The sequence below is a fragment of the Micropterus salmoides genome, unplaced genomic scaffold, assembly GCF_014851395.1.
Source record: "Micropterus salmoides isolate LMB-PRFRI ecotype aquatic unplaced genomic scaffold, ASM1485139v1 Ms_hic_scaffold_4, whole genome shotgun sequence".
NCBI classification, from domain to species: Eukaryota; Metazoa; Chordata; class Actinopteri; order Centrarchiformes; family Centrarchidae; genus Micropterus; species Micropterus salmoides.
In genome coordinates, this window is record NW_024043372.1 from 24,250,502 (window position 1) to 24,274,260 (window position 23,759).

The 23,759-nt window shown below is 40.6% G+C and overlaps 1 protein-coding gene across 2 annotated transcripts in view; it reads right to left on the reverse strand.

Annotated features, from left to right (window-relative positions):
- The window catches only part of LOC119886310 (low-density lipoprotein receptor-related protein 1-like), a 99,255-nt gene extending 80,058 nt beyond the window's left edge, over nucleotides 1-19,197 (reverse strand). For both annotated transcript variants that reach the window (XM_038696957.1, XM_038696956.1), the window contains exon 1: nucleotides 18,566-19,197. In XM_038696957.1, coding sequence (XP_038552885.1) covers nucleotides 18,566-18,662 — 97 coding nt within the window. In that variant the 5' untranslated portion in view covers nucleotides 18,663-19,197. The remainder of the gene's footprint in view (nucleotides 1-18,565) is intronic.
- Nucleotides 19,198-23,759: the final 4,562 nt, after the last annotated feature.

Consider the following 23,759-nt stretch of genomic DNA (forward strand, 5'->3'; position numbering starts at 1 on the left):
GATTATTACAATACTAATACTCTCAGGCAGGTTACAGAAAAAGCAACATCAGGCAAAACAGGGACCTTATAACATGACATTTAGCAATATGTCACAGTAATGTAGAGGTAAATATATTGTAAAGAAAGAATTGCATTACACTTTTTGATTTTTATTCAGCCACACAGGACCATGTCATCTTGTGAGTGTATAGCCATACTAGAGACACTAAAGGACATGTTGCTAAATTAATATGAAACAAATCTAATAAGGTATTTGTCCTGCTGCTTTCATAAAATATTACATCTTCCAAAACTATTTATTCATTAACACAAAACAAACATTTCCCTGGTTGACATTTAAAGCGAGCAACGGGCAATCCTAAACTATAATTGGAATTCACTCAGATAATTCAGTGTTTGAATATGTATCACCAGGCTGTGATTGAACTGATGTTTGTGTTTCATCTGAGCTCATGTTTCTCTCTATGCCTCTCCTCCACATCTGGGCAATAGCATTTTTAATAGTACTTTCATTTCTTTCTGTCATTACTGCGATCACGTTGAACATCAGTGGTCTGGGGTTCTTCTTTCAACATATTTGACAACATCGCCTCGCTGAGTCAACCCACCCCCTCAGTGTCAATATCTCCCTTCTACAGCTACTAGGTCAGAATATAAAGTACTCATTGGAAATTGTGATGTTAGTGTAACCTCTAGATTATTTAGAGCATAAAGCATGATGAATAGTACGCTGGGGGGGTGGGGGGGCAAGGGGTAGACGATGGGATAAACAGGATGACTGTATTTACATTTAAAGCTACACTTCAACTCTAGCGGTGAAGGGAATTGTGAAATGAAGCTCAACCTAAATACCATAAATTCAGCCTGGCACATTGCTGCACACATCCACACACTCCCCACTTATGCTCCTCTGTGTACCGCTGTGATCGGTGTGTGTATGTGTGAACGTGGGTGTGTGTAGAGGGGCGTCTTTTTCTCTCTCAGAAGACCCCAGGATTTGAATTATTCATGAAATGCAACAAGGCTTGTGTTAAAGCGTTTGGTCTCTTCATCTCTGTTCATTCATGTGTGTGTGTGTTTGCGTGCGTGCGTGCGTGTTTGTGTTTGTGCGTTCATGTGTTTATTTGTTTGTTGTCATACCATCGCTGCGGTGCGTCTGTCTGTTGTTTAATGTTTATTTAGGTGCTGACATGCCTTAGCTACATGTGATGTTAACTCAGCTTCCAATAATGGCCATGGAGGAGTGCACACCCACCTCCTTCTAAACCACAAGATGCTGCTGACAGAAACACATAAAGGTGCAGAGAAAGTAGGTCAGGAGGTTAGCTAGCTGAAGGTGAAGACAGGCAGTGATAAGTGTTTCTTACAATCAGCTCAACTCGCTGTAATGGTTAGAGAGAAGCAAAGGGAGTGTAGACAAAGGCCACGTTCAGAGCTACTATTAGTCGACCTCATGTCATCCAATCACAGCCAGACTCCTAAAAATATATGCCTACACTAGCTATAAATGTGACTGCATAGATTGTTCAAACTGTAAACACTGTATTATTTCACTTACGCAAAGGTAATGAAATCCATTTTTGGACTTTTTACCTCTCACTCCCTACACACTGTTGTCCATAGTAAGTATTATATTCTTTGCCTGATTTTCACTTGAACAAATAAATAAAACTCAAACGCTGAGATTACAGGCAGCACAAACCACACTGATGGTCAGGCATGCAAGCACAGACGATGGGTGCATCCACGATTCCCTCACTTTCATTTAGTCCCCCCCACTGAAGACGTGAGGCGAGATGCAAGGAGAAGTCATGAGGAAAAGAGAAATCAGGGAAATACATTTTTGAGATGTCCTTTTCTCTCTCATCTGAAGCACGATCAGTTTCTAATGATGGCAGCACAGCTGGACCACAGCAGGATCAGCTGTTAGTCAGCTTCAACAGCTCTGCAGTCTTTTGATGCCTTGGAGTTTGTATTTGCATAAATATGTACTGTCCAAATATGCTGTTAGTTTGAAAATGAAAAGTTTGACAAATGCCCACACTTGCTTTACAAAACTGTATTCGTTATTAACACTGCGTAGAGATCGATTCAACTATAGTTTGTAAGTGGACTACTCAGACACTGCATGTGCCATTTCTGCTGGAAGAAATACATTTTATGAGAATGTATTACATTTATTGCTGTATTTATTGCCATTCTGTCTGATTTGATTGAAAATTGTCTTATCACAAAGGGGAATCCCTTTATGATGTGAATGAGACAATTTTGTGGTCTAAATGGAAATGACACAGATAGATTGTTAAAATATATTCCTGAAATGTTTAAAGAGGAAAAGAGTTATTTATGGTTTCTTTGTTAATCAAACTACAGTTAACACAGATCTAATCATTTTAACTCGATGGTGAATCAGAAATAAATCAAATCTAAAACTGGGAGTAATGAATACATATACATTTTCAGACCAACAGTGTAACTGAAAGGTATCACTTCCCAGGTGCCTTTTTCCCTAGCATAACCTTGTATAGCAGCAAAACTTCTTTTTAGTCAAACATATTGAGCAGATAAACTTGCCAAATGGCTGACAGCTTATTGCTTTGGGTTGGTGGCATGTAAATATTGCAGATGTGTAAGGATTTACTGTATTTGCATGTCAAGTGGGACAAAATCAAGTGGTCTCTGGAGATGGATGTTGACACCCGTTTTAATGCAAGCTGTAAAGTCAATCAGTGCTTGACACAATCAGGATTTATCTGGTTATATATCATATATTATATCATATATTATATCATACACTGCTCAAAAAAATAAAGGGAACACTTAAACAACACAATGTAACTCCAAGTCAATCACACTCCTGTGAAATCACTGAAATCACTGTGAAACTGTCCACTTAGGAAGCAACACTGATTGACAATCAATTTCACATGCTGTTGTGCAAATGGAATAGACAACAGGTGGAAATTATAGGCAATTAGCAAGACACCCCCAATAAAGGAGTGGTTCTGCAGGTGGTGACCACAGACCACTTCTCAGTTCCTATGCTTCCTGGCTGATGTTTTGGTCACTTTTGAATGCTGGCGGTGCTTTCACTCGAGTGGTAGCATGAGACGGAGTCTACAACCCACACAAGTGGCTCAGGTAGTGCAGCTCATGCAGGATGGCACATCAATGCGAGCTGTGGCAAGTAGGCTTGCTGTGTCTGTCAGCGTAGTGTCCAGAGCATGGAGGCGCTACCAGGAGACAGGCCAGTACATCAGGAGACGTGGAGGAGGCCGTAGGAGGGCAACAACCCAGCAGCAGGACCGCTACCTCCGCCTTTGTGCAAGGAGGAGCACTGCCAGAGCCCTGCAAAATGACCTGTGTCTGCTCAAACAGTCAGAAACAGACTCCATGAGGGTGGTATGAGGGCCCGACGTCCACAGGTGGGGGTTGTGCTTACAGTCCAACACCGTGCAGGATGTTTGGCATTTGCCAGAGAACACCAAGATTTGTAAATTTGCCACTGGCGCCCTGTGCTCTTCACAGGTGAAAGCAGGTTCACACTGAGCACATGTGACAGACTTGACAGAGTCTGGAGACGACCATATGCTGTGTGACTCCAAATCCAGACCTCCATGGGTTGATAAATTCGATTTCCATTGATAATTTTTGTGTGATTTTGTTGTCAGCACATTCAACTATGTAAAGAAAGGAGTATTTAATGAGATTATTTCATTCAGATCTAGGATGTGTTATTTTAGTGTTCCCTTTACTTTTTTGAGCAGTGTATATTATATCAACATTTAAAGAACATGTTTTTGGTTTTAGTTGTTTAGTTGTTTCAGGGTTTTGTGAACTGGTGTACAATAAACAAAACAGGTCTCATGTATGTTTGAAAAGGAAACGACACATGGCGGAAGAGGATGAAGCAAAAAATATGGTAAAATAATGGATATAACTCAGGATGACATCGGAGAACAAGATAGATGAACTGCAGCTATGAGAGAAAACGGAGAGGGGAGGGAGTCAACTGCAAGTCAAACAGGGGGCAGGGCTCTCACAGCTGGGGACAGGACTGAAGGTCTGAGAGCAGAGAGAGCTGGGCTGGGATACTGAGATGGGATGGTGGAATGTCACACATGCTATCAATGAGCTGCCTGTGTGTTTACCAAAGCGGCGGCTGCGTGAAAATGCTTTGGGTCATCGCCATTTGGGCCAGATTACAAATTCACTGCCCCCCCGCTGCTGTCTGCTAGTCCTCCAAGATGAGCTCCCCCTGGTTCTCGGGGCGGCTGTGGCTCAGGAGGTAGAGCGGGTTGGCCGTTAATCGGAAGGTCGGCGGTCAATCCCTGGCTCCCCCTGGTTGCGTGACGAAGTGTCCTTGGGCAAGATACTGAACCCCGAATTGCCCCTGTATTCCGCCAGTGTATGAGTGAGTGTGAATGTTAGTTTCCGTTTGAGCACTTAGGCTCAGTGTATGAATGTGTGTGACTGGTGAATGCAGATGTGGTGTAAAAAGCGCTTTGAGTGGTCGAAAAGACTAGAAAGGCGCTATACAAGTACGGAGCATTTACATTTAGGAGGCAAACACAAGCCTCGCCCCCAGCCACAGCCCCATTTCCTCTGACACCCACAGCAGTGCTATAAATAAGTTGGAGGCCTGCTCTGTGAGATCAACCAAGGCATTACAAAGCTCCAGCAGACACTGAAACTACCGCCCCATCACACACCACTCAACAGCGGTTGACTTAAAGTACTGTCAACAGTGGTGGTGAAAGGGAGCTTGAGCAGTATGGAATCCGGTCTTCAAAGCTGTAAAAGGTATTGCACAGAAACCTTCCTTCAACTGGACAGCCACCATTCAAGTGCCCTTGAGCAAGACAATCTGTAACAGCTCCAGGGCTGCTGTTCTGTAACTTACTCAGTTCTATACCTCACAGTAGATGGAGGCCACAAACCAGATTCTGACACCAGTTAAGTATCTACAAACTTGCAAACACTGCTCATCTATCAGCCCTAGTATAACAACAGTAAATATCTACAGCAATGCTAGCAGGTCTTTGAGGCTGAACTTACAATGTTGCTTTGAGCTAACTGCTAACAACAGCATGCTAACATGCTCAAAATGATAATGCTAACATACTGATGCTCAGCAGGTATAATAATCACAATGTTCATATTTGTTTAACGTATTAACATGCTAAGATTTAACGTGTTAACATGCTAAGATTAGCTAATTAGCACGAAACACAAAGTACAGCTGAAGTGGATAGGAATGTCATCAGTTTTGCAGGTATCATACCTAAATTTTTACCTGATGATGGTACTGGATCAGGATGATCTTGAAGGAGTTATTATTACATATACATCCTACAAAATTTCATGACAATCCATTCATTAGTTGTTGAGACATTCCACAAAGTCACAAATCAGCCTCATGGGGGCATGAGAGAGTCAGAGAATCATCAAAGTCACTCGGATTCATTCTCTGGAATGTCTGTACCAGATAAGTGAACACTTTGACCTACTGGTGGCACTAGAGTCAAAGTCAGAGGGACATTAAAGTCATTAGATTTTATCCTCTAGGGACCATGAAAATCTGTACCAAATGTTATGGTGACGTTTCAGTCTGGACTAAAGTGGTGGACCAACTGACATTTCCATCAATTGAGCCACAGTGATAGCACGGCTAAAAAAGCTAATTGTATACTCTTTTGCAGAAAATGGTATACTACAGGTTATTATCTTCTGGTTTGATTATCTTCTAGATCTAGATCTGTCACACAAGTCTTATTTCACAACCCTGGAATCTACCTGGATCTGTAAGATAACAGAGTTGGGTTTTCCCTTAACTTTTGAGAACTTAAGTGACACCTTACATACAGTATGTTAGTATGACTTTCACATAGAGAGACTAAGAAGGACAGATGTGGCAATTTATTTGCATGTAAATATAGTTAATACACCTACATGACAGCAGCTGATTCCCTTTACTACACGCAGACAGAATAAACTTCCTCAGGCTACATCTGCTCAGATCTGTGGAGGTGATCCTTTCTTAACTGGCCTAATTCATCCAAAACTATACAGAGAAATAAAGCTGGGAGGTGGGTAGTTTGGCTGAAACAAGTGTCAATATTATTCTCAATATATTCTCTTACAGAGAATATTGCAATGTCTGCTGGGGAAAAAAAACATCTAGTTTAGTCTACTGAAGATAGTGCGTACTCACTAATAAACCACTGAGAGCAGTTTCTCAAGAGGAGAAGATGTTCATGCCAATACCCAATGCTTCACTGTTAGACATGATAAAGCTTCATTATCTTCTCAAATATTTAGGAAAGTGAGGTTTATACGAGGGCAAGATAAACAACCTGAATTGTGTGTAATCAATCTTGACATTGACGCCCACTTGGCCAAACCCTGATACGCACTTTATCTTTTCAGAGAGCCGGAGGCTGGAATAATACTGCAACACAGCCAGTTCAACATTGACTCATTGCTAAATATCTTGACAGAATGCGACAGAATAAAACATCAGAAATGCTGCAGGAAATTAATGATAAACAAGTCAGAGCAGTCCAAAAAAATATCAAGTGATAAATGTTTTTAATATTTTGTGTTCAGCAGCACTACAGCCCTCTGCAGACAATGCCCTGAAAAAAGTTCTTATAAGATTTTGATGATACAAGACCACATTTGGCCAGTAAACAAAGCCAAAAGGGAACACAGATAGGAAGAGACTGATGTAAAGTAGAAAAAGGGAGGGGCAGAGGTTTAGTCTGCTGACCTTTGGTCTGACCTGGGGGGGTTCTGTTAAGGGCCAAAAATGAGGGATGAGTCTATATTAGCCTGTTTGGCTGTGGCCCGCCACCTCCTCATCCTCCTGCACAGCTCAGGCAAGAACGCTTCAGGATTTTGTAATGGAAGACAGTGAGAAGTAGAAAGAGGGAGGGAAAAAGGTTTTCCAATTTGTCATGTTAGAAAACAGAGAAAAAGAGGCCCCAGATGTGCCTCTTAAATAAACCTTTCCGGCAGAGTGTGGAGGAGATGTGGAAGTCTAGTCAGTAGTGAAGAAATTGTGATTGAGAAAAGTTCAGATAGAATTTCAGCGGTGGAATGTAACAAAGTACATATTAATGTACTGTACTTATGTACAAATGCAAGTATATAGTAAAGTAGTAAATTTATCATAAATATTAGGAAAACCTTAAACAACTACTGCAGTAAAATGCAACATACACATTAATGCAGCATAAAACACTGGCAGATTGTACTGAACAATGACTACTTTTCAGAATCAGTATCAGCTTTATTTGCCAGGTATGTGTACACATACGAGGAATTTGACTCTGGATTGTACTTTGCTCACGATGTGCTTACAATAATACAATACTAAAATCAAACACAGGCTACAGTATAGGGAACACATATATACAAACTATAAACAAAAACAATATAGACAGATTGAGACAATAGTGCAATGAGCAGAGTGCAAAGGATGCAGGAGTGAATTTTTATTAACATTATTATTATTATTATTATGTACATGTCGGAGGTGGATGTGATATACAGGTACACATACACATACATGCATACATGTACACATTGGGAGGAGCATAGTGCAAAGGATACTGGAATAAATAAGTATTATGTGCAGGTGTTATAATAATATAATAATCTTTATTTGTAGAGAACTTTTCAAAAACAAGTTACAAAGTGCTTCAACAAGTGCAAAGACAACAATACAAGCAAGAAAATATTGAAAAGAACAAAATACACGTTTAAGATAAATATAAAATAAGCAAAATAGAATAAAATAAAAGGGATAAAATAAAGTCAAATAAGATCGGGAAAGGCTCTCCTATAAAAGTATCTTTTAAGAAGGGACTTAAAAGAGTTCACTGACTCAGCCGACCTGATTTCCTCGGGCAGGCTGTCTCAGGGCCCTGACTGCTAATGCTCTGTCCCCTTTAGTTTTCAGTCGAGACTCTGGAACAGACAACAGACCCCGAGGATCTCAAGGTACTTGCTGGTGTGTATGGGACTAAAAAGTCAGAAATATAACAAGGCGAGAGGCCATGAAGAGCTTTAAATTCTATCAATTCTAAAACACACTGGGAGTCAGTGTAATGAAGCTAAAATAGGGGTGATGTGGTCATATTTCTTTGTTCTGGTTAAAAGCCTGACAGCTGAGTTCTGGACAGTCTGGAGTCGATCAGTAGTAGTATTTTTGGGTTATTACAAATACTGCCATCTGCTGGGACCCGATGACCAGGATTTCTGTTTTGTCTGAGTTCAGCTGGAGGAAATTATTTGACATCCATTTTTTAATGTCACAAAGGCAGTTGTTAAGTGAACTCAGCATTCCAGGATCTGTGGATCTGATGGGCAAGTACATTTGTGTGTCATCAGCATAAATATGAAATGAAATACCATGTTTATGGATAATATGTCCAAGGGGAAGCAGATACAAGGAAAACAAAATGGGTCCTAAGACCGACCCCTGAGGCACACCATATTTAACTGGACAGAATGAAGAGACATAGTTGTTTACAGACACGCAAAACTTCCTATTTGACAGGTAGGATGAAAACCATTCTAAGGCAGGACCAGAGATCCCCACCCAGTGCCTCAGTCTGTCTAACATGATGTTGTGATCAGTGGTGTCAAAAGCAGCGCTAAGGTCCAGGAGTACCAGGACTGACCACATGCCTTCATCAGCAGACATTAAAAGGTCATTGGTGACTTTAAGCAGGGCAGTCTCAGTGCTGTGGTACTTCCTGAAACCAGATTGAAACTTTTCAAATAAATTGTTATTTTCCAGTACAGTGAGCAGCTGTTTGGACACAATTCTTTCTAGAATCTTTGCAATAAAAGGCAGTTTTGAAATTGGTCTAAAATTTTGTGGGAGGGAGGGATCTAAACCAGGTTTCTTTAAAAGCGGGTTCACGCAAGCCGTTTTAAAATAATCAGGGACACAACCAGTAGATAGGGAGCTGTTAAAAACAGAGATCAAATGGGGCCCAACAGAATCCTTTACTTTCAGTAAAAACTTTGTAGGTATTACATCAAGTGGGCTGGAGGACACTCTCATTTGTGATACTGTTTTTAAAAGCTCAGACAAGTCGATGGGATAAAACTGGTTAAAACTCTCTTGTTGCTGGAGAGGGACCTCTGAGTAAGAGGCCGTGGGGGTAATAGAGGCTCTGATTGACACCACCTTATTGGTAAAATAAGATAAAAACAATTCACAGTCATCATTACTTCCAGCTGAGGAACAAGGAGGGGTTGGGTTTACCAGCTGATCCACAGTTTTAAACAGAAACCTGGGATTGTGTTTATGTGTAGTAATGAGTTCAGAAAAATAGTGTGTTCTCGCATCCTTAACCATGTTATTGTAGTTAATGAATAAATCCTTCAGACTGAGCTAATGGACTTGGAAACTGGATTTTTTCCATCTGCGCTCTGCTTTCCTGCATTCCCTTTTTAGGCTGCGAATGCTGCCATATATTCAGGGTTGCTTACTAGCTTTAGACGTAGGTCTAACCTTTAGAGGAGCAGTAATATTTAGTGACAACAAGCAGATATGATTGAAGCGATCGACCAGATTGTTGGTGCAGGTGTTGACTTTGGCTCTGAAAGAATGTGCAACACTTTGTTCATTAAAGATGCGAGAACACATGGAGCTTGGTAAGGCGGCATGAGTAACAGGCGAATCGCAGCTAAAAACAATACATCTGTGGTCAGATATGGTCATGTCCACTAATTCCACAGAGGAAATGCTGACACCCAGGGTAAAAACCAAGTCCACTGTATGACCACAGTTATGTGTTTGCCCTTTGACATGTTGTTTGAAGTTAAAAGAAGTGGCCATATTTAAAAAGTCAGTTGCATTAACATCGGTGGGGTCATCAACGTGAATATTAAAATCGCCACAAAGAACAATTCTGTCATAATTTAATTCTGTCATAATTTAAAACCAGAGTAGATAAAAATTCAGGAAGTTCTGATAAAAATCCTCCAGGCAGTTCAGTGACCGGTGGTGTGTACAGGTGTGCTGCATGAGTCATTCACGTAAGTCATGTGTGGACCGCACCACATGCTGTATGTGAGCAGCTAACATTTCTGAGCCCCGTTTGTTTGGGTGAAGTCCGTCTGTCTTAAAAAGAAACATTCCTTGCCAGAAAATATTAAAGTTATCGACATAACACACACCGTGAGCCCTGTAGGCGTGGAGGCCAAGGAGTCTACTGAAGCGGCCAGCACCGCGACCAACTGTGGGAATGGGACCAGAGATAAAAACGGACTTTCCACACTGCTTTAAAAAGTTAAAAAGACCGTTAAAATCAGATTTTGTCAGCTCAGACTGCTTAAGAGCTGTGTCATTTGTTCCCACATGGACTATCACTCTTGTGATGGAGGACGGGAGCGATGGCATTAGGTCCTGGAGTTTTTTTAAAATGTCCGCCGTGGTAGCGTTAAAGAAACGAATGTTTCTGGTTATGGAGTCACCAATTATTAGTGTGGTTGGGGAGAAAAGGGGATGAGGAGATGCAGAGGTTTTTGACCGGGATGACGGCCGCCGATCAGGCCCAGCGGCAGACCCAGCGGCAGACTGGTGGCTCAGCCGATCACTGTTTGCCGCCAGTGCAGGAGATGTAGCCAGTGGAGGAGATGCAACAGTGTCGGCCGGCACTATCCGCCGAAAGAGATCCGTATCAGGGAGACTCGAAGCCGCAGGTGGATCCACTGGATGGACCGGAGTGTCGTCAGACAGGGCTGAGGAGGAGAGGCAGCCCCGTCCGAGCCTCTCTTGCAGCCACGGACCACCACTTCAGCCCAAGTTGACTGATGCTTCGGAGTCGAGCAGGAGGAAAGCCTCGGAAGGTTAGAGGGGTCCCATAGCACGGTGTCCTGGATGTTAGCGGTTGTGCTAAGAGAAACAATCTGTTTGGCTTGTACTGAAGCCACATCCATAAAACCAGTCAGCAGGGTATCTTTCTCTTTGAGTTCCTCTGAAAGTCGTCGGATGTCTTCCATAAGGTCAGCAATCTTTTTGTTCGCTTTCTTAAGGAGTATGCAGTCCTCATGCAGCAGAGTTATCTTGGCTAGCATAACGTTAGTTGCCGGAGCTTTGTTGTGATCAGTAGCGTTGATAGCGTTTTTACAGTCATCTAGCTTAAAATCCATGTCAGATGACTAAAATCCTTAACCCACGTAAAAAACTTAAGTTAAATCAAAAGCATATAAAAAAAAAAACGTAAAAGTGTGGATTAAAACTGGATAAGAGTCCGGTTTAAGACGGAGCTTCCAACAGTTAGTTATGTACTTGAGGTAGGTGGATTTGGTATACAGTATATACAATATACAATATGAACAGTTTTACTTTTGATGTTGCTGATAATACTTTTACTTAAGAACGTTCAGGACCTGGAGTATTTTCACAGTGTGGTACTACTACTTTGACTTAAGGATCTGAATACTCCACGACTGCAGAATTTAGACATAATTATCACAGGGAAAGGGATACAAAGCATACTCATGTTTAAATAGCAGCCACCTACATTATTATATTAATATTTTGAAAGATAGCAACAAGAGTATAGTACATTTGGCAATGTGTCTGTCTGCGTGTACAGCCGCTCAACGGCTCACCCACTGGATGAATGTTTGATTTAATCATTTAATCATGTTTTTATGAGATGTTTTGTGTGTTTCTAAGACAGTATCTGTGTTTTTTTAAGTCTATGTAAATGTGTGTTATGCATGCACTTAGAGCTGAGGAGAATTAACATCAGGAATGTGCTCATGTCTGGTGATAGCTGCCAAGTAAAATGGGGCTCCGTCTTGCAGGACGACACAGTTTTGCCTGTGTCTGGAGTTTACAGGTCAGATCTGAGCACAAACTCAGTCAATCTACAGTACACAAGCCTCAATAATCAAAGCAGAGTAATCAAATGTGAACTAAATTAAGAGCTATTTGGATGTGTGGCTGAGGTTTCACCACACTCGGCCCCAGAGTGGAAATCAACTATGACTGCAATTTGTACTAGAGTCAGTTTTAGAGCTCAGAGGCAGGAAGCTACAACCTCGTTCACTTCCACATAAGGATTAAATCAAATTCAGCAGCAGAGTGGGGACCAAGCAGAAAACCACAAGGTGTGATTCGCCATTATCAAGTTAGTCAGTTTAGACAAATCCCTTTGCCACACAACCACCAGAGCACACGCTGTACGTAGCTGCACAGGGAGAGAAATGACAATTAAGCCTATTTAGCATGCTGCCGAGGGAAACATATTAAAGAAGATTATCTGAAATTCTTTAGTTCATAAGACCAGTACAAGTTTTGAAGTCTCAGTGTGACGCATGAGCGCCATGGAACAAGACTAGATTCTCTAGAACGTTCTCTCACATTTACTATCCATGTGCTGAAGTAGCCGAACAAGACTTGATAGGTAACACAGTAAATCCTAATTACTGTTTTTGTGAATAATGTTATGCCGCCCTTCCAGACTTTTGAAGCAATCCATTTCAAACGAGCAGACATGATAGTTAGAAGCACTTTCGGTCAAAGAGCTTTATGTTGAGGGAGTGTAAGAAGATCGATACCACTCTTATGTTTTTCTGTTAAATGTAAGGCTCCATACAGCAGCCAGTTAGCTTAGCTTAGCACAAAGACTAGAAACAGGGAAACTGTTAGCCTAGCTCTGGCCAAATATAGCAATTGTTTTTTACGATTCTTCAAAGCTAGGCCACCTGTTTACCCCCGTTTCCAGTCTGTGTGCTCATCTAAGCTAACCTGCTGCTGGCTGTAGCCTTACATTTGGCGGATAAATTTGACAGTAGATACTCAATTCAGTAATGGTGTGTGGAGGCTAAGAATAGTCGAGCAAGCTACCCATTCTCCTCCCCAAATCACACAATGCACATCATCAGAGAGACCCCACTTCCCACACACATGCAGTTGAGTGTGGGAAATCTTCCACAGAAAATGTGAATTGCCTGAAAATGGTGTACAAAATTCAGAATTATATCTGTAGAGATTAACCTTAAAAATGTTTCTCACCCATACTGTGAGGCCATGTGGGGAGATTTCTGCCACAGAGTGAAGGGTGAATGCCTGCTTGAGGGATTAGTGTTACAATTAGGCTTATGTTAAGGTTATGGTTGCGTACTTTGTGTTTAGGATTATTAGTTTTGGAAAAAATCTAAATCTCAGTGGCATGAATAGTGACCATTGGTGCTGATGTGACTGAGCCTGTGTGTGTTGCATGTAAGTATGTTGTATTGTTTGCATGTGGAACATATGACCTCTAATGTTAGAGCTTTGCAGTCTGGAAAGGTTCAACAGGATAGATCTGCGGGGACTATTAGGGATGTTGAATTGTGGAGGTTAGACGCATACTGCAGAGAAGAATGAGGTCTGTTTGTGAGGTTCAATTTTCTTCCTACGGGGAATGAATTCACAAGTAATCGACAATAGGTGCTAGTCTGCTCTGTCACACTTTTGTCCCTGAAATGAATGGATGTCAGTGAATAAACCCTGTAGCAGAGGCTTCAATGGATATGAATGAATGTATTTGTTGTATTGCTGAAAATAGACTGTTTTTATCTTAGAGCGAAACCAGATTTGGAAACAAAAAGTGATTACATCGATCTGAAATTAGTTCTTAACAATGTTCGCAACAGGCAAGTAATATGACACTTGGAATTTTATCAAGTGACATCAGTAATGATTTGAATACATTCATGTTTTGGTTCACATTTATGCAGCAACAATAAGCGATACAGCCTTCACTGCGCAAGAGCAACCTGACAAATCGGGGACACAGCTTGATGCATCAACACAAACAGCCCTCTCAGACTGACACAGCGGAGCAATTTAAACCCATGCTTTCTATCCGCGTGATCAGGTCGTAAAGGTTGAATATAGGTTCCTGATACTTAAATAAAGAATAGTTAGTATTGGTATATTATATACAGTTAAAAAGAACAGAAATACAATAAAGTTGCTCTTTTGAGGTCAAGTATAAAAACAACACAGCAATTGTGAATTGTCAAGGGAGTATGGTCTCCCTTGATAACAGTGGCTGCTGCTGTAACATCATAAAGTGAAATGTATGTTGCTTCATCTATAGGCTGTATGTCAAGATAAGTATATTCAATATGAAAGTGCTTCTCACTTAAAACTAAAGTGAGATAAGGTAATGAAATCAAAGCAATGGCTTTCTTTCCACATGGACTCACAATAAGTTAACCAAGCATCCAGCTAACTCATACACATTTTACGTTCAGCTGTCTGCTCTCAGTGAATTCTCTGTTTCCCCAGAAATAATTTGAATAAGATTGTCCAGGCAATACAGCCTCCACCCCAACAACAGGTCTAAGCTGCAAATCAAATACCTCTGGTAGACCTCTTAGCATTTTTCTGAGCCTGCTGTCACCAGGGATTTGTTTTTCAGAACCTACCTGCACGTATTGATGGCTGTGGTGTCAAAGGTGGCTGGCAAATGTATTGTGAATATACATGTGCGGGTTCATGATAGCAGCCTAGCAGGTTTCTGCTCATATCTTTCAGAGCTCCTCCTAGGACCGATCTCCATTCCTTAAATAGCTCCATCTAGATAGTGTATCTCAATCAGTGGGTCATAACTCTAAAGCAGGTCACCAGGCTGTTCTGAAAAGCCTGGCCAAGTTTACCCAGAGCACTTTAGCGATAGGAAATGCCAGCTTTTTTAATATTTCAGCAGCGTTTTCAAACAAAAGAATCTGTCTTTTGTATGAACATTTTTAAATGCTGGTATTAGACGCTCAGAATGAGTTTGGAACATCCTGCTGTCGCTGGTTAAAACAATGAATCGTATTCATTTTATCAAGTACGTTTATTCGCTTTATTGCTCAAAGTAAGATGACAAGATACCAATTTCCTATCAGTCCGTTCAATATAAAGCTGGAGCCAGAAGCCAGTTAGCTTAACTTAGCATAGTGGAAACAGCTAGCCTGGCTCTGTTTGAAGGTTAAAAAAAACACCTACCAGCACCTCACTAATTAACATGTTACATCTCATTTGTTTAATCTGTAAAACCAAAGTGAAAAACTAAAAATTGCCATTTTACAAGGCGTTGTGTCTGTTTCATGGCCAGGAGCAATTGCTTCCTGGATTCGCTGCTGGTCGGCTTAGAGGGGCTGGTAGGAATTTTGATACCTTCAGGTTAGCTGTTTTCTAGTCTTTATGCTAAGCTATGCCAATGGCTGCTGGCAGGCTACATGTTGAACAGACAGACATGAGGGTTATGGTATTATATCTACCCTCTCATCTAACTCTCAGCAAAAAAGCAAATAAGCACATTTTCCAAAACATCAAACTATTCCCTTTAAGGCTCATCATACAGTATTTTCTTTCACAAAATAAAAAAGAAGAAATAAGTGGAACAGTTTTCAGAAATGGAGAATTTTACTGTGACCATTACAAATGAATACGTCCAGGACAATAAGATTGTACATCAGGAATGATGTCAATTGCATTGTCCAATGTTAAGTCGTGTTGGAAATCAAGTTTCAGCAGTATAGAATGTCATTATTACTTTTCTGCTACACAAACCATCCGTGTAATAAACTGAACTTTACTTAGCATCTGAGTTGTTTTTCTCTAAGAAAAGCTGCTGACCCAAGTACTGGATTTTATATCTACTCAGTTATGCAGCCGTGGCTGGCTTTCAGTGTCATATAAGGTATTTAGGCAGCAACCAAACACCGCTCTTTTAGTTATGCACTGATCTAAACCACATACTCATAGCAGTGTTAAATATACTCATCCTCTGTTATTTACATTAACTGCTTGTCTACACATGCTTTTAGATGCTGCTTGTGTGACATATGGTCAACCGCAACGAGGACCAAAGAAACATACTCTCTTTTCCATATTGCCCTCAGTGGTCAGTGGTCAGTGAACAGTAATGTGGTAACCATTTGGCCATATGGATGTCATTGTAATGGCAGTATCACACCAATAACAGCCAAATGCTGGCCCAGATCTAAGGCCTCCACCAAATGTTACAGCAGAGAAGTCCACAGGGGAAAAGTGCCAGGAGAAGAGAAGCACTGCATGGTGAGTTAATTAAAAGGGAAAGGAGCCTATGCTTCTTCTATTATCAAGGATGTGGCTTAAATAAAGAAATTTAACATTTAAGGGAGGAAAAAAAGGCAAAATAAGTAAACATGAAATGAGGAACCAGGCATTTCAGATACAGAAGACTTACTTCAAAAAACATTTAAATGGATGTCTGCGTGAAACATAAAAAGATTCAAGTTGAAATTATTCCAACTGTCCTCGGTGTTACAATCTCAAAACACATTTCTCCATTTTTATAATCCAATTGAAAGGTTTTTACCACTTAAAGCCTTAGGGGACAGCACTGTCCATTTCTGAGGACCAGTGATCTCTTTTGGCAATGACATTGCAGTACATTCATGGAGTGAAATGATGTGAATTCTTTCATCAGGACCCTTTCCACTGGGGCCCCAATTAGCAGCGCCTTCTGAACAATTTGAGACTGTTCGTTTCCTCTGGGAAACAAAGAGCAGTTTAGACCCAATTAAACTCAGGGTTTGTTGGTGGCCTGGGGTCTTTGCTCTGGCTACAGTACTGAGTCGGTGAGAGAAGTGTTTAAGGGTTTAGAAAATGGAAAAAGAATAGTTCTAGGCATGTCTGAAAAAGCTTTACTAGCAACATATGTATTTCAAAGGGCCCTAAAAATCAAAAAGGCAATCAAAGAGGTACAAAAAGCAATTGAGTTACATGCACTCTAGCTCCCTATACAACAAGTGGCATGTTGGCTACGGTCTAGTAAGGCTGGTTTCAAAATGTCGGTGTTACTTGTTAAATCTCACATTCAGTCTAATAGCCATGTCAACTGTAAAATAATTTCCTTGAGAGGCTCTGTGAAGCACAGCAGCCTCTGCATCCCAGTGGAGTTTCAAGTCAAGCTAAGGTTTGGCAATCTCCTCTGGTATACTGCACAAGGCTGACTCATCAAATCAAGGTATTAAGACTGACAGGGAGGAAAATTTTACTAAAAACAATGACATTGCATTGAGGCAGAAACTGTTTGCTTTAAGGCAGGATTTCTCTGCTGTTACTGTAGACCAAGGAGGAGGGAGACACTGCAGATGATTGCAGGCTATCTTCAAGGTGGTAATTTATGTGGATTTTGCTCCCTAAGAACCTCACAGCACTGGATTGCCAAGTGCAATGAGATGACTTCAAAGGCAGAGGGAAGCATTTATGGCCTGACGATGAGTCCCACAGAACGCAGCTTGTGGTTCAAATCAGTTATGCGTGTAAAAAGTCCCACTGAATTTAATGAAATGTCAAATTTAGAATCCCGGTTAGTATTACAGCAGCTAGTGCTCCTTACTGGAAAACATTTTCCTACCAGTTAAAGTCATCTAAAAATAATATTAGGAGCTTAGCCTTCATGCACAGATCAGACATTCCCCAAGATGAATGAGAGGCATCACATCTTTGCAAAAATAAACTCACACTCTCTTTTTCACCTTCAAAGAATTAAACAAATCTGTCTGCACCAACTCCGCTTTGATAACGCCCTTTTCCTTTCTTAGGAAACAGAGGAGCGTGTGAGTGGGGACTGGGAGGCTTAATAGTTTCCAGAAGTTGTTAGAGCCTGTGAAGGTGTGCTGTTCACAAGGTTGCAGGGGGAGCTGTTGTGAACTGCTCACAATCTGCCTGCAGATCACAATATGACTGTTGGCATTCAGGGGGGGACCCTGCTTGTGCAGCCCAGGTGATACACTGAACCATCACACATACACAACAGTGTCGCATTGCTACACATGCCTGTTGATGGCAGCACTAAATATCTGAGCTTATAGAAGAGGGAAAAACAACTGTAAACATTATAATAAACAGTGATGGGGCTATTCTCCAAATGAAACATCACTCAGCAACTGTGCGCACTTTCCAGCAAGAAATAAAAAAAACTTAAATTTCCCATCGGAGTGATGGGAATATTACAGCGTTGTATGATTGTGGAATAGCATGACTGCTGTCAGCACACCACTCTGTAGTGGAAGAAGGCTACAAAGCGGACCTTTTTTAAGACATGACACCTTTCTGTCACTGAGGCAACAGAAACTAATGTATCTGACTGCTGCTCCAATTTAAAAAAAGAAAAAGAAAAGCATCGATCTGTAAACAAGTGGTTCAAGTAGGTAGTAGGGCCTTTGGTACAATTTCCTTATTGAATGTCAGTGTAAATGTGTGAGAGCGCCTATGCGCAGGAGGGAATGCGTGATCACTGCTGTGACATTGCAATATTCACATGTGGCACTGGAAGACAGAAACAAAAGACCGCTTTTAATTGTCTCGCCTCGGTTTCATCCCCTCCACGTTGCTCCACTCAATCGATCAGTCATTCCTTCGGGGCACAGACCACACTTCTTGCATGCAGACACAAAACAACACACATCCTGTCATAATCAGCATGCACACACTATTATGTAGATTTTCTAAGCATTTTATACAGGGCTCCGGTTATCCTTAATTCAGCACTGCTTACCATCAATAGCCCTTCCCGGAACGATTACTTCCAAACTGTGCAACAATCCCAAGAAAAGCAACCCTGTTGCCAACATGTTGGCCGTGGTACGCAACATTGTAGCTTATCTTGAAAGAATATTAGTCATCAATTGCCTCTTTGGTCCTGCCAAGCTGGAGGTTGCAGACAGGCAACGACGTGTAACCGTGCCGAGGCAATGATGCTCCTCACTGGAAATCCGCTTTTTGGGTGCGCAATGAAGCTGACAAGGATGCTGCTGTCTGCCCACTTGGAGAATATTTTCTGCAGACTGTCAGGGCAATAAAAAATGTTTAAAAAGCCGAGGCTTCTCCCAGCCCGGGTTGCTTAAGGGCTCCTTGGATGCATGGACAGCCCTGCCACAAAGGCTAGCAGGCTGAACGGAGCATCAAGCTAGCCTGGCTTGCAGTCGAGATGAAGGAGAGCTGGCGCCTCTGATCATACAGCTGTCCGTCTTTTGTTCTCCCTGACCCGGTGAAGAAGCCACGGGAGGAAATAAAGAAGCGGATCAAAATGTTCCTCTCCTCCCCACCACCTCTGCTGCTGCTGGCGGCCACAGATTGAGCCTGTAGCCTGGAGCTCAGTCAGTCAGCGGTCTGAGTGACGTCGCAACAGCAGCAGCTCGGCTGGCCCTCCCCTCTCTCCGGCTCCCGACACCCCACCATCCACCTCCATCAAATCACACTCTCTGTCTGTAAACTTACTGTAACAATGCTCTAGAATCTGCCTCAGTTCCTCTTTTAGTTATTTACTGCATATGCCATGTAGCTTTATTTTATATAGGCCTATTTATTTTTCTTTCCAATTCAAAACAAGTATTTTGCAACTTTGTTTGCTATTGAAGATCAAGTTCTTTCTACTATTAGTAGGCCCACTGAAATAAAAACAACAACAATAATAATAATAAGAAATAATAATGATGATGATTCTCTTCTTTTTCATTTAAAAAGTCAAGCACCAAACGATTTTATTCAGAGTATTTGCTTTAGTCATTGTGCTCATGTGCACCCCTGAAATTAACTACCCTAACCCCCAAATTACCAATTAACTTGTGTTAGATATGTTCTAAACTCTAGTTTATATTTATTTAGTTCATGAAGAAGGATTTATTTATGTGTGTATTAATTGATAGTGACAGTGAGATGCTTAAAACGCCCCAAAAGAGAAATTCATAAAAATCTATTTGAGTATACAGCTTAAAAATAAATGTATTCAAAATTAATTTGACAACATCAAAAGTAAAAGGCACATTCTTAATTTTGTTTAGTCTAACCACTAGGATCCCCATGTACTTTTACATTTGGGGGTAATATATATAAGTAGTTGTAGATCCATTTAATTTACATGACTTATGAATTCTTCATAGGACACTATGATGTGAAGCAGCAATCTGGATTTATTAGGCGCCCATTTCAGGGACTGTCTCCTTCCAGGGATGCAGCCTCCATGTGGCCTCAGCCATATCAGATCTCCTCCCTTCTAAGGAAAGTACAGATTCTTCCAGCTGAACAGCTCAAATATTGAGGCTCTCTAGTTTGTACAACACAGTAGGTCCAACATTGCCTAACATCACCCACAGACCCTTCTCTGAACAGTTCTCCAAATTGGTCACAAATCCTTGGCATGAGGTTTGGCTCTTCTAGCCTTTAAAATCTCCCAAAAAAACACTTTAATGCTTTCACAAACAGAGAAGCTTCTCCACAGGCTTCAACCACTGCTGCAGTGCACTGCTAAGATTCCTGGCAGGAGGCTCCAGACACTCCAGGGTCCTAATGTTATTTTGGATTCACCACCACCTTATATCCGTCCTGTGCAAACAGCTTGTAGCTGCAGGGTCCAGCCCGGTAAGTGATGACTAATCACTAGTGTACAAAGAGTAGAACACAGTAGAACAGGTTACAATTCTTGGATGATTTGATGAACACAAAAAGTCCATGTAGGCATTTTATTTCATTGAAAAGAGCACGTTGGGGAGCAGAACTTATTCCACCACTTGTTCTATAAATCGTCCTATGATCTTGTGATGTAAGTGTCTCTGACAAGAACTGATGGTTTAGAAAGACACAGCTTCATGTGCAGCAGAGTATTTGAAGCTATAATCTTAGAATTCTTTGATTAATAAAATTGCAGTTTACTTTTTTTTTTTTTTTTTTTTACAATTTACAATTTTAAGTGAAATACCATTTAAATATGAATGGGGATGAAATCATGGATCTTGAGTCTGACAGTGCTGGATCAACAGAGACCAAATGTAGTCTTTTATTTCCAAGTTGTTTGTTTAAACATGAGGGAATTATATTTCTCTAGAATATGGAAACTGAGATACATAAGGGCCCTTAAAGCTTTATAACAAAACAACTTGGCTGACTGTTGGTAAGAAAAGAACAAGGCCACTGGTAGTTATAAGAGAACTTATCACTAACAGCAGACAATTAACCATGTGTTGACTGTATTATTTTGACACGTTATATAACACTGTGCGATGATCACAAACAAGCTATCTGAAAGAATGTTTTAAATCACCCTGGAGATGGAGGAAGTGCATTTATAACATGCCCGTTGTGATGGTTTTGTTTTGATTTTTCATTTCAAGTCACATCCCAATCCCTGGCCTTGAGTCCTAAAGACTTCATAATGTGTTTTCACCACATGAAATGTCCTTTCAAACTATAAACACAGACAAAGTAATGGAAATATAATCAAATCAATGTAGCATTACATAAATAGTTAATGTTTAAACAAATGTGTTCTTTCATTTTTTCCAAACTGATGTGTAATCCAATCCTTAAAAACACTGAAACATTTACACAGGAAATAAGATTTGGGCTGTTTTCAAAACATGCCACTCAACAATAACAATCATATATCCATTCCTCATTAAATAACACAAATTACGCAAGCTCACATCCACCCAGCACTTTCTTTCCTACCCCTCTCTCTCAACAATGCTTTAAACAATCCTGCCGTTAAAATCATTCACTCAAAAGTACATCAAGTGCTGCTGACCTTCAGCCTTTAAACACTGGCCTGAATGTTTGCTCTGAATATTTTTATTCTGCTGGCCAAGATTATTCTGCTCTGGGCTTTGGGAGAGTAACAAGATCATTCAAGGCCAAGTCCAAGTGAAGCTGCAAGTTAATGGTGTCGAGCTGGTAGACTTTTTTTAATGATTTTTTTAACTTCTTGTGATTCGAGTTTGACCTGAATCCAAGTCGTTTGATTCAAAGTTATTTTTCACAGACATTTTTAATTTCACTCTTGCCATTTCAGAGTAAGAAACATCCGGCACAACCCATCAAACCTGGAGGGAATGCAGTGGTGGGTCTGGAGTTTTATAAGTAAGTGTTAATGAAAGGAGATTTTAGTCAAATTATATTTGCATCTTTAATGTCCAAAAAAGCACTAATCCATTTTTGTTTTTCTCTATCCGATAATGCTGCACAGACAGGAACACAAACATTCAAAGACATCCATATCATGGGCAAATTTGACAGACTTGTTTAAGCTGTTTTGCATGCCTATTATTTATCCATTAGTTTAGTGTGTTTCTTCCAAGAAGCATATGGCAACAGTGACCACTGCAGCCACCCAGACCTGTGTGAAATGCTGCAAAGCACTGACACCTAGTGGGTCTACACTGCCAGTATTACATTTCAAAGAACAATGGGTCCTTTGTGTCAGAGATTTCTTTTACTGTGGTAAAATTTAAAAGAGAAAAATGAGTCAGCACATAATGAGTTGTGACCACAGACTATCCAGCAAAAACACTTTGCAGAGATGCTGTGAGAAAATAAAATCTCAAAAATCTTGTCTTGATTTTAGGGCCTCGAAAATACTTTCTATTTATATTATTGTTAATGAGCTCACATTTAGGATGAATCTGTTTCATTTTCTGAAATGAGGCTGTAGCCCTTAAAGAAGCAGACAAGATGCCACTTTAAACATGCTTTGTTATGTGTTAATTCAACCAGGGTTGGCAGATATTTCTATAATTCTACAATTTGTTACCTTTAATGGTTTTAATTGCACTGAGATGTTTGGCAAGACTGGAGGCACTTACTTTAGTGCTTTTGGTGTGGCTCACATAGCAACAGTCACACAACAGTAATTCCTAATCTGTCAAATGTTGAGCTCCAGTCCAAAAATGTTGTCATACCAAAGGCTTGCACGCAGCCATAACTTAACTAAAAACAGACATCCAGTGGGAGAAAAGGGAAAGACACAACTACAAAGACTAGATTCAAAATTAATGAACAGAAGAAACACAGCAGTCATCCTGAATGTTTTTAGACACCATCAAACTCACACACACAACCACGCCATAGGCATGCACATGTGTGTGACGCACACACTTTTGCCCAGAAGCGTTTTACATAATTCTTTGGCAAGTTTGCCGCAAGGTGCCACTGTTTCCCCAATTTCTGTGGAATTTTTTAACAGCAAAAATGTTTGTCTTAAAGCATTGTTTTGTTTCCACCATTCAATAAGAATTCGATAATGCTACTTTCACTAGTCACAGGGCTGACATGTTGAGAAATGTTTAGTCACATTTGGCATATATATTCAACCAGGCTGCAGACATCAAGAGATGGGAGAGGAGAGACAGACAGGGAAAGAGAGGGATGACTTGCATTTAGATAAAATGTATCTGGATCAAATACATTTCAACTATAAGTTTTATGTTTGTTTGTTGGTCACTTGCTTCAGGGTATTTCCTTCACTTACCCCATTGTCAATGTCTGTCATCCTTACTGTATCTCTATAAATGTCCATAACTTTAAAGTTTATGTTGAGTGTTGTATGATTTGTCCTTTATCTGGCATTCATGTCTGTTACTTAAAGCAGTGGTTCCCAACCTGGGATTTGGGAACTCCCACAAGCAGTTGCCAGATGAATCTAAGGGGTCACAGAATGACTATCACAGTAAAATAATACAATACAAAAATCTGCCACATAAATTTACAAATAATGTTTTGTTACTTTTCTCCATCTTTAAATGGAACAAATGTGAGAAGGGAATATCACTCTTCTGTTGAAAGGCTCACAACTCAAGAACCACTGACAATGTGTGAAGACATAGAACGAATATTGAGCTATTAAGGTACACAGGACAGCTCACATTTCAGTTTTTCACTGTTTTTGTTTTTTTGGGCTCATCTAAGGGAAGGTGGTGATC